The sequence below is a fragment of the Python bivittatus genome, unplaced genomic scaffold, assembly GCF_059951505.1.
Source record: "Python bivittatus isolate LINGU-HERP-01145 unplaced genomic scaffold, Pbiv_v1 ctg000470_np1212, whole genome shotgun sequence".
NCBI lineage: Eukaryota > Metazoa > Chordata > Lepidosauria > Squamata > Pythonidae > Python > Python bivittatus.
Window position 1 is genome coordinate 817,564 of NW_028277065.1, and position 12,249 is coordinate 829,812.

A 12,249-nucleotide genomic window follows, 5' to 3' on the forward strand; every position below is an offset into this window, starting at 1 on the left:
TCCATATCTGTGAGAAGAATAGTGCATAACTGGCGAAAGGCTTAGCCCAAAGGTCTTAGAAAGCTTTACATGGTTGCTGAAACTCAACTTTGATGAAGACTATCATTTCCATCACCTGCTCTAAAGAACTGTCTTTTACATTTCCAGAGCTCAAAACAATTTAAGGTCTAGGCAAGCAGACTCCAGTTGAAAGTTAAGGGAAAACAAACAAACAAGCAAATAATCCTTCCTAACATTAAGAAAAATTCAACAGTGAAACCAATTATCCAGAAAGGCAGTGAGTTATTTTCATATGAAAGTGTTCAAACTGGAGCAAGACCGATATCACTCGGCCCTGTTTCAGTTTGGATTCCTGCACTGAATAAGGAGTTGGAAGATCTAAAAGCCCATTGCAACTCCATGATTCTACCATTCTCTTTCTTTTATAAAGATGTTCCTTCTCATGAAATAACTCTCTGCATTATACCAAACAGTCACAAAGTGAATAGTCCACAAGGAACTTTTAAAAATAAATAAACAAACAAACAAACAAGCTGTTATTTTGCATTTAATAAAAGTGAAAATAATTAAATCCAGATATATGATCCCTGTAAATGAATGACAGATTAATTAATCGTGTTTTCTTGAACAGATGTTACATGTTATTAAGAAGAAAATGCAGAAAACACTAGAATCCATAACATCATTGGTCTAATAGAATCTTGTTGGGAAGTATTCTTTCAACTACACTAATGATTGAATAGTGTATAGTATATAAGATCTCTTTCCATTTTTAAAGGAGAACATAAGAGAAATAAATTAACTGGAATAAAGAATATCAAAGAAAACTATAAAAAGATAAGAATTACCATTCTGAAGCTATATATGCATATATATATATATATATATGTATGTGTGTAGGTAGGTAGGTAGATACTTATCTGAATGCAAATGCTAGCGTATATACAGTATAGTGTGTAGGTAGGTAGGTAGATACTTATCTGAATGCAAATGCTAGCGTATATACAGTCGTGTGAAAAAGAAAGTACACCCTCTTTGAGTTCTATGGTTTTACGTATCAGGACATAATAAAAATCATCTGGTCCTTAACAGTTCTCAAAAGTAGGTAAATACAGCCTCAGATGAACAACAACACGTGACATATTACACCATGTCACCATTTATTTTACAAAAAGAAAGCCAAAATGGAGAAGCCATGTGTGAAAAACTAAGTACACCCTTACTGCTTCCATAGGTATGAAGAGGCTAAGTAGCCTAAGTAAAACCATAGAACTCAAATAGGGTGTACATCTTTTTCACACGACTGTATGTATGCATAATCATAAATTTACATTCTCTTTTTTAATTTAGTTTAGGCATTGTTCTTTGTTCATTTCTCTTTCGTTGTTATTTAAGTTGTTCTCTTGGTCATTTTGTGGAAAGGAAAGGAAAGGAAAGGAAAGGAAAGGAAAGGAAAGGAAAGGAAAGGAAAGGAAAGGAAAGGAAAGGAAAGGAAAGGAAAGGAAAGGAAAGGAAAGGAAAGGAAAGGAAAGGAAAGGAAAGGAAAATCACTGAGATCCATTCAGAAGAACAATCTCCTCAGTTGAATGTACTCTACTGGTAATATATTATGGCATTTCAGGGCAACATATTCTTACTTTGTCCAAAATTACATACACAGAGTGTCCAGCACAAGCTCCCAGTTATTTTATAGACATTGGACAGGAGATAATATTTCTCTGGTGGGTTTTATTTGTCACGATAAGTCTTGCATGAGTAGATTAGGAATATTATATAGGCTCAGCAGAGATAATAAAATACTTTACAGAAGTCTGTTTGGTGTTGATGATCCATAAATACATTATTTAAATATTCTAAAAAAACTGCAGAGTACCAAGTTATTTTCATTCTGTTCTAAGAGCAATGTCCAGTTTATCAGTAAAATTATGAAATGTAAGTCTTACTTTCTCTCTTCATGTTCTTTACTTCCAGATGGAATTTCTTCTCCAAGTTTGTGCTCCTTCAAAGCAATGTGCTTTTTTTAGACCACTCATGAAGGCATACATGCTATATATAATCCCTTCTTCTCTTTTTCTCCTTCAGACAATCAAAAGGTTTGTCTGCACTTATATATCAAGTGGTTACTATGGGACACAGGGAGCATTATGAATATATGTTTTATGTTTGTCAGACTTGTTCTCAGAAGTTCAACAGAGACCAAAAACTTTATTCCTGGAGGACTCATTCAGAAAGCTAATACAAATGAATGATGAGAGCACAGACAGAAAAGTTTGCTTTCTGGTCTATATACAGTATCTGCTAATAGCAATTGTCTAACAACTGGATATGTTGTATCTCACAGGATAAAAAAACAACAACAGCAGCAAAACAGAACACAAAGTTCTCCTCAATCACCATGTGTATATGGCCCAAAAAGTACTTTAAAATTAAAACGTCACAAAGTAATACATTATTTAAAAGTTACATTTTTTCCCCCAAAGTTTTATTTCCTCAACCAAAAATAAGTTGCTTGTTTATATTTTTACGTTTTTTGAGGGGGGAGGCAGGAGGGATGTCTTATTTTTGACTCCTGACGACTGCCTGGACAATTCCCTGCAGTTTTCTTGGCAAGGTTTTCAGATATGGTTTGCCATTGCATCCGTTCTAGGGCTGAGAGAGAATGACTGGCTCAAGGTCACCCAGCTGGCTTTGTACCTAAAGTGGGACTAGAAGTCATGGTCTCCTGGTTTCTAGCCTGGTGCCTTAACCACTACACCAAAGTGGCTCTCCTATTTTTAAGTTACCCAGTGACAAATATTCTCGAATAAAATAGTTGTCCTTAGACTTGTGTATTATAAATATAATGCACTTAATTTATGTAGTAAAACCTGTTTCAGACCATTTTTGGTGAATAGACATGTTCCATAATGGGCACTATAATTCCGCAATGATTGAAATATTTATTTGTCCTCTTTACACTGTTTAGATTAAGAATTGGTGTATCGATAGAAGATGCCACAACTGGTACAGATTGGAAAAAATCCACTTTACATTCCTTTATCTACCTTTCTAAATGCTGTCAAGAAGCAACAATTAAAATTTAGTCATAAGGGCAATAGGACTCATCCTTTATCTCCCAATATTTCCCCCACTCTTTATTTCAAGGTATTCCATATCTTTGTTCTCAGCACCGTTGCTCCCAGTGCCTATGCTGATGCCAAATCAGATTGAATAGCTTCCATCCTTTACATAATTTCTGTTTACCAGAGTCATTTTGTCAATAAAGATAGCTGTGGGAAATATAGTCAGAAGTACGGGAACTACTCAGAATAATTATTTTTTGTTTGTTTGTTTTGTCCTGTTTTTAATGTGCAACAGAGATACAATGTGTAGAATAGCTTTAAATGATCAGAAAACAAATGTGTGACAGCCAGCTGATGGACTTTGCTCTGTAGCATCTTGTTACATATACAAACAGATACTCTTGTTTTTTTTAACTGACCGTAGAAGCCTGTGAGTAGAATGGATAATCATAACTTTCCCTAGCCTTTATTTTCTTGTAAAGAGAGGATTCAAGGTGCCGGTTTTGACCTTTAAAGCCCTCCATGGCGTGGGACCAGATTATCTGAGGGACTGCCTCTCCCTGATTACATTGGCTCATCCCCTTAGATCTGGCAAAGGAGGCATGTTGTGAGTACCATCTGCCAAGGACGTACATTTGGGTCTCAGGAGATGGACCTTCTCTGCCATGATGCCTCCCTTGTGGAACATTCTCCCCACTCCCAGTCAGGAAAACTCCATCCCTGCTCCCATTCCAGAAGTCCCTCAAGACCTCGTTATGCCACCAGGCCTGGGAGTCCCTGGGAACAGGAGACATTTTTAGATAGCCTTACTATCATTGATATTTCTTTACTCTCTCCATGTGATTTGTATATTTTAAATTTTTTATAATATATTCATTTTTAATAATATCTTTTAAATATTTTATAATGGTTGTATTTATTGTTTTATTCAGTTGTTGTACGCCACCCAGAGTCGCTTTTGGCAAGATGGGTGGCCATCTAAATGTGATAAATAAATAAATAAATAAATAAATAAATAAATAAATAAATAAATTTGTATTGGCGTATTCCTTTTCCTCTTCCTCCTCCTCCTCCTCTTTTTTTTTCCTAGTCTACATTTTTGGTATAACTTGGTTCTACTTCATTCAAGCATAAACAGTTACAAGTATAAACAATACAGATAATAAAATAGAACTAAATTCGAGTATGTAATTGATCTGTAGCAACCAAGTACTAACCATTATTAATGCATGCTTAGCTTTTTTAAAATAAGCCAAGATAGGATAGGTGTCATCTGGAGTACTATTTGGAATTCCTTCTTAAACATTCCTGTCTCTCTCTCTTTTTTTTAATCCAAGCTATTTGCACAACCTTTACTACACCTCTTCTCATGCACGTATTTAGCCAAGTTGGGGGCGGCGGTGGGGGGGAATATACGTATTTGTCTCAGAGACTAGTTTTGAAAGAGATGAACATGGAAAATATCGTGTGCACCAATCAAAGCAGTCTGAAAAGCCAGTGTAGTACTTGCTGCATAGATTAAAAGCCATTTAAGAAAAGCTCAAAGCACATTTTCCCACATCTACATGGACTTAGGGCTGCTAAAGTAAACTAGGCTCCTGAGAAATGGGCCCCTCGAGCATAATTACAAACATCCCATAAAGAAACCTCTGCTTTTATCTAGCACTCTCACAACAAAGAAAAATGTTTGAAGAGCATTTCACTCTATCATGAGTACTGCCATAGGTACACGAGTAAAGGTTCTGAGGTTTGACTTCCTGTTACAAATTCTGAAGTCTACAAAGCAGAATGGAAAATAAGTCAAGAGTTAGTGAATTCCTTCTGCATGGATTCCCTGATGCTGAGGAGCTACGGATAGTCCACATCCTTGTTTTTTTAATAATTTATTTGGTAGCCCTCACTGAAAATATCATCATCATCACTGTCATTATTTGTAGCTATCAGCTCCATTCACCCATGTATTTTTTTCTAGTCAACCTATCTTTGCAAGATCTTGGCTCCATCTCTGTTACAGTTCCAAAGTCCGTGCTGAATTCCTTGATGAACACTGAAACCATTTCTTACTCTGGATGTCTCTGCCAAGTTTTCTTCCTTGTTTTCTTCATGCTATCCCACTTCTTTCTTCTCGGTGTCATGGCATATGATCGTTATGTAGCCATCTGCAATCCTTTGCGTTATGACACGGTACTGAACAAGAAAGCCTGCATCCGAATGGCAACCGGTGCATGGATGGGTGGCCTGTTTTATTCAACACTCTATACGGGAAATGTATTCACAGTGGAGTTCTGCTCCAGAATCATCCACCAGTTCTTCTGTGAAATCCCTCAGTTACTCAAGATCTCTTGCTCAGACTCATATTTTGCATTAGTCTGGGTTTTCATCTTTGGTTCTTGTTTAGCTTTTCTCTATTTTGTTCCAATTGCTTTTTCTTATGTTCAGATCTTCAGAGCAGTTTTGAGAATCCCATCTACCCAAGGAAAGCAAAAGGCCTTCTCTACTTGTTTACCCCATCTCTTTGTCATTTGCCTGTTTCTGGTAAGTGGTACATTTGCATACCTGAGACACACATCCAGCTCCCCATCAACATCAGATATACTGATTTCTCTGTTTTACTGTGTGTTGCCACCAGTCATGAATCCACTGATCTACAGCATGAGGAACAAAGAACTCAAAATAGCATTTTGGAAGCTGATTTTCACTATTTTTCCCCATACCCTACGTAAATATTCTCAGTTATGTGTGTTTTAGTATAAGCTTTCAGTTTCCAGGCCTTTTTAAACATGCCTCAATTTTAGTGGGTGAATTAATCATATGCACATTAATTAACAAAGAAATATGATTTTGATTCAGTGGGTTAGGTTTTCTCCTTGTGAAATTCAGGGAAGTATAATGGTTTTATGTAGTATTAAAGCTGTTAAATAACGTTGATTATGGTTGTATAGAATCATCTAGCATTAAATTTTGTGATATAGTATAAAGAAATAGAGCTGAATAATAAGCATGGTTATATTACTCATACTTTTTCATTTAAAGAAGAAATAACATCCACTTATTATTAATTATTTATAATTTCTTGCAATACGGAAAATGTATCTCAGCTTATGCCTCTATTTACATATGCATTTCTTTAAATATTTTTAAAAGATATTTTATAATGGCTTTTACAGTATACCACACAGTTTTATACTGTACTTTTTTTTTTTTAACCAGTCATACATTTTTACTGATTCATACATTTTAATTAAATTTGTATGCCTGTCTAGAAATGCTCTTAAATGGGAAAAAATGTTCCTGCATGTATAGAAAGCATGTAGAAGCATTGTTTTCATGTATCTATAACCTTCTGCTTTTCATGATAAAGCTTTTTGGGGCTTTTGATTGTATTCAATGTATTGAATAGCAGAAAAAAATAGACAGAAAGGGGGAAGAGCAACTGAAAATTACTGAGATATTATTTTCGACTGTGAACTCTGAAAAGCGGGAGGGGGATGAAAGTTTTTTCTATAGCAGCCCTTTTCCTGTGGTTCTAGAGGTCGAGGCATACTTCTACAATTTATTTAGCCATTCTTCTGAAGAGGTGATCAAAGATTTTTTCCAATAAAAGGCACATTTTATCCTTATGACTAGAGTGATTTACCAATGGTAAAACATCTTGTATCAGTTGTCTCTGAGTATAATAGTAAAAGTAAATTGAATGTACTTTTCCAGTGAAATTCCTACAGCTGCATCTCTATAATTGTATTCAAATTCCGCATACAGTTTTTGACTTGATTAAGTTCTGAATTGTATTTCACTGGTAAATTATAAACTGTTCCTAACAAATGTTCATCATTATGTCTTATACAATTTTCAAATGCAGGCAAATTTCTCAGTTTTCCCTTTGTTTCCATAATTCTTTTGCTGTTGGGCTGCTTATTTGAAAATATTGGGATCAATTAAATGTAGTAGGGCATTGTGTAATAAGATACAGAGTATAAATAGCTGTTGATATATGTTTCGAAGTTGGTAAATATTATCAAATTGATCTTTATTATTTTATGTCAAGAAAATTCATAAATACACAGATTGCCTATCATCTGCATTTATGTTCCGCATCAGCATTTCAATTTTATCTTTACTGATTCAGTAAGTTAACACTGAACCATATTGTTGTAATGTTCCATCAATGCTATTAAAGAATCATTAAGTTGAGTCATTGTTAACACAATATTATCAGCAAATAATTTCAGTTTATGTTCATGTATAGTTAATTTCTGTCCTAAGATTCTATTTTCTCGATCTATTTGAATTGCCAGTGGTTCTAATGCTAATAACATAAGAGATGAAAGACTGCATTACTGTGAAGTAAGACCATTCACTACAATTTTAGCTTTTTTTCTTTATAATTATTCTGTATCCATTTGAAAAAAATTATGGCCACAGCACATGATTTTAAGATCTGCAGACAAAAAGTTCATTCCAAATAATCAAGGTTTCTCCAAAATAAAAAGATAAAATACAGATTGACTACTCCATTTTGTCCAGAGGTTGTTCGGGACACAGGCAAAGCTTTTGTGTACCTAGACAAGGCAATGAAGATGCTCAACTCTTAATCTGTAATAGAAAAAGGCGTAAGAGATCAGAACATGGACCAACCAATTGGCATTTCTGGAAATGATGACTAACTTACAGTATTTTCAACTAATATTAATGGCCTGAATAGTCCATTTAAAAGTGATAGATAGATAGATAGATAGATAGATAGATAGATAGATAGATGATAGTTTATTGTACTCACAAAAATAAAATACAATACAATAACAGTAAAATAGTAATATTGTAAAATAAATTAATAAAAATGGTTATTAGATGTAAAAAGCTTGTAAGATAAAGCCAAAGTTACAACTAAGAACTTAAGTATTTCTTTCTAAGTTTCAGTGACAGCAGAGCAAAAGTAGCAACTTGGTTGCTGACAGTTGGGAACATGTCTGCAAGAAGGCAATTATATTTTTTGAGGTCCAAGCTCTTGAGTTCCCTACCACTGATATTTTGGACCTGATATCATTGTAAATGGGGCAGTGGAGGACATAATGAATGAAGTCCTTCACTTGTCCAACACCAGAAGGACAGAGACATTCTTTGACAAGGAGGTTTCAAACTCTCCCTTTGAGATATGTGGAGGGCATGGACTGCAGGCAAAGGGAAGTTAAATCCCTTCTCAGTGAAGCACTGGTTGTGTTAATCAGGTACTGGGAGAGGCTTCTATGCTTTTTATAGTGATGGTACCAAGATGAAAATTTGGGTGATTGTGCTCAAGTGGCATCTTTACTGGCATCCATTTCAAATAGACTTGAATCCTATCACAGCCTTTGGTCTTATTACTGATCTGAATCTTACAAATCTAAAGTAAGAAACAGTAATTGACATGAAATATAGGTGGAATTTTCATGTTTCTAAAAGAAGCTAAATGATTATGGTACAATTAAGGTTTTAAAATTTGGACTATCTTGGTAAGATATTTGAGGAAATTGTTGACTCATACATGGAAGGAAATTAAAATTACAGTCCTAGATTGATCTAGCTAAGAGTAAGAAATATTAAATTCAAAGGAATCTGAGGGCCATAAGAGGTTCCAAGAACTAATTTTCAAGGTCCCAGAACCAATCTGAGCAGAAATGGGTGCACAATTTCCCAATCTTTCGTGTTAAAAGAAACAGAAATTTGAATTATAAGTCTTTTTTTTTAAAAAAAGTCTTCATCAAATAACAACAACAACAACAATAATAATAATACAAATAATAGGGTCCCACTGAATTTTCATGATCAACTGTCCCACTGTAGCTCCCACCTGTCCAAAAAGCTGGGTATTGACAACCTCTATTTTTTATGCTCACACAAAAGTTATGTTTGAACAGGACTGATAAACCTCAAGAAATTGTACACACACACACACACACACACACACACACTGTATAAGTAGCAACAGCATCTTAGTTTAAAATAACTGTAATGATTTTTAACCACCCACCTCACAAGATGAAATAGGACAATATGTGTTAGAAGAAGCTAACATCCCACCCTTAACAATATCCTAAAATAATTTCAATTGGCAGAATTTTAGATTTCTAGTACAGAAAAATGGGCAGGAAAACAAATGTAGTGCTCAGCTATCTTGATGTATCCTCTCCTGTTATCAGGTTTGCAAATTAGGACATTAGAGATTCCCCCCCCCCCCAATAGAATTCTTCAGCTAAAGTAATATAGACTCTTGGGACACATCCCAGGGAACTCAGTAAAACTTCTGCTGCACCATATTATGCTGCCAATGGAGACCAATGGCAAGAGAAATTGGATAAATTGTCATTGATAGCTCCACAGCATAAAATCTTTCTGATGGCTGCACAAAGATAATAGGGGAAAAAGAAAGAAATATTTTTGAGTAAAGACGGTGAGTTATTCACTTAATTCTATCTCAGTTGATGAGTAATTTCTTCCTTTCTTCCTGAAAATATTCAGTGTAGACTAAACTGTCCCTTTCCTTATAAATACAATTCCAGCTAAAACAATTTCTGCACTTATTTCACTACCTTGGTTGAATGTTATCCACAAAATTTAAAAAAACAAAAAACAAAAAAACAAATTAAGCTGTATGATTTAGAAGATTCATTAAGTTTTCATTCAACCTAGTTTCAGAACAATTTGACTTGATCCAGTTTGGACATATTGATTTGATTCAATTGGAATATAATCTAAAGTAATGGTTTAAATCATATCAGAACTTATTTATATGGACCAATGAATTTTTTTTTTCAATTTCATAAAGAGATGAATAAGATTTCGATCTCAAGTAAATCTTCAGAATCTCCATTCTGTATTTCACATGGTAGGGCTAAGAAGCACTGATCTTTCTTCCTTTGCAGAATTGTTAAACAATAAAGATCTTTAAATAGCACTTCCTACAGCCCCGATAAGTTGTAGATTTTATTAGATCTGAATGTCACAAAGTTCTATCAACTTGGCTGGTTATAATACTGGTGGAAGAGGCAGGCCAATAGCAGTTTTTCTTTCATTTCAGCCCTTCTATGAAGCAGCTTTGTTTTGTTTTAGAAATACAAAAATATTCATTTTATCTGCATTTGCCAAATGCATCTGATATCACTAAACCCAACATGGGCAAAGACAGAAAGATATTCCTACCTGTTGAGGGCAGAAACCTGACAGAAAAATAGAGGGAATTATTTTGAGTATAGCTGAACTCACATGCATTCAAACCATTGACCCCTTTAGACTGAAAGCCTAATTTCCCAGTTTATCTTACTCCCTTATTTCATTCTCTGAAACTTAAAAAAAATCTTTTTGTTCTATTTATGATTTTGTTTTTTACAAACTACCAAATGAAGGTACGCACAGTATACAGTACATCCTTGCAATGTAGCTGTTAAAGATGGAAACAGAAATGATGGTGACAAAGACATGGACAGCTGCAGCAATTGAGTAATACTTCCAGGGTTGACTATCTTTATATTCACTTTTTTTTAATCTATGAAACACTATTTTCTATGCTTTTTTCTCACAGTTATGGAGAAATTCACAAATATTTCTAAGTTCCTACTAACAATGCATATAACAATAATAACAACCCAATCATGTGTCACTGATTTTAACTACAAAATATTGTCATAAGGTATGACTACTGCTAAATATACCTCCCTCTGGGCAGGGGGGAACATCACCACACAGAAACTAAAGCAACATAATTGAAAAGTAAGCAGGTGGTGTTGTAACTCAAAATGTTTTGTGTAAATCTGCAAATAGAGATGTAATTTTAGTAAAGAGCTGCCCTGAGTCACCCGCTGGGGGAGATGGGTGGAATACAAATTCAACAAATAAACAAACAAACAAACAAACAAATAAATAAATGTTGATTAGCTGCTCATGAAATCCATTCAAAGTGAATTGAATGGAAAATGTTTATCTTCTCTACTTTTTTTTTTTTTCCTATAGGTATCATGATTCATGGGTAAGAATGGATAACAAGACATCTTTTTTCTTTTGCAATTTTCAAATGTTTGGGAGCTACAGATTATATACATAGCTTTACTACTAATATTATATTTAATGATGGTAACAGGGAACCTTCTCATCATCTCTGCTGTTGTTTGTGACCACCACCTTCACACCCCCATGTACTTCTTCCTGATGAATCTGACATTGGTTCAGTTTCAGTCATAATTCCCAAAGCTCTTTTTAATTCTCTTACAAATACAAGGCATATTTCTTACTCAGGGTGTGTTGCTCAAGTCCTCTTGTTTGTCTTCTTCCTGGGCTCTGATATTGCCCTGCTCACTGTCATGGCATATGACCGGTATGTTGCCATTTGCAATCCTTTGCAATATGAAACGATAATGAACAGGAAAGCCTGCACCCAAATGATTGGCAGTGTGTGGACTGCCAGTTTTCTCAAAGCTGCCTTGCACACTACTGAAATGTTTACTAATCCTTTCTGCTCTAATATTGTCAATCAATTTTATTGTGAAATCCCCCATTTACTTAAGCTTGCCTGCCCTGGTTTAGATGTAACTGAAATTGGAGTTGTAGCGTTCAGTGCTATATTATCCGCTGGTTGTTTTGTTTTTATAGTTGTTACTTATGTGGAGATCTTTTCTGCTGTTTTGAGAATTCCTTCTGTTCAAGGAAGGAAGAAGGCCTTCTTCACTTGCCTACCCCACCTCATTGTCTTCTCTGTATTTTTGTTTACTGTTTCCTTTGCTTATCTAAGACCCATTTCTAATAGACCATCAAACCTTGATTTCATAATTACGATGATTTATTCCATACTTCCACCCATGATGAATCCAATAATCTATAGTATGAGAAACAAGGACATCAAAGACGCTCTTTCAAAACTTCTTAGGCTGCGGTCATTTGTTTTTGAAAACCTGTGAACTGTGGAACTACTTCTTTATCTGTGTTAATGGGAAAGAAAAAAAAGAGACATGGGGATAAAACTAAGCTTTACATCCCTTAAGTTGAAATGGTGATGATGACACGAACAACAATGATGAAGAAGATGCAGATGATGAGGAGATGAAATTTGACTTTTTCCATGAAGATATTTAAAATAAACCTTTGTCTTTTATCTGATTTTTCAACTTTACAGGTAATCTAAAGACAATAATTTTAAAATGAAATTAGAACAAGAGATATT

The 12,249-nt window shown here is 34.7% G+C and overlaps 1 protein-coding gene and 1 pseudogene across 1 annotated transcript; both read left to right on the forward strand.

Annotated features, from left to right (window-relative positions):
• Window positions 1-4,850: 4,850 nt before the first annotated feature.
• On the forward strand, window positions 4,851-5,810 carry LOC148215527 (olfactory receptor 14A16-like). The gene has a single exon (XM_088142921.1). It carries the CDS (start codon window positions 4,851-4,853, stop codon window positions 5,808-5,810), a length of 960 nt encoding a protein of 319 aa, XP_087999047.1.
• A 4,056-nt stretch (window positions 5,811-9,866) lies between these two features.
• On the forward strand, window positions 9,867-11,986 carry LOC148215528 (olfactory receptor 14I1-like; annotated as a pseudogene).
• Window positions 11,987-12,249: the final 263 nt, after the last annotated feature.

What these genes read in the sequence shown, in the direction of transcription:
- LOC148215527 (XM_088142921.1), top strand. Translation starts at nt 4,851, where the DNA reads ATGGAAAATAAGTCAAGAGTTAGTGAATTCCTTCTGCATGGATTCCCT.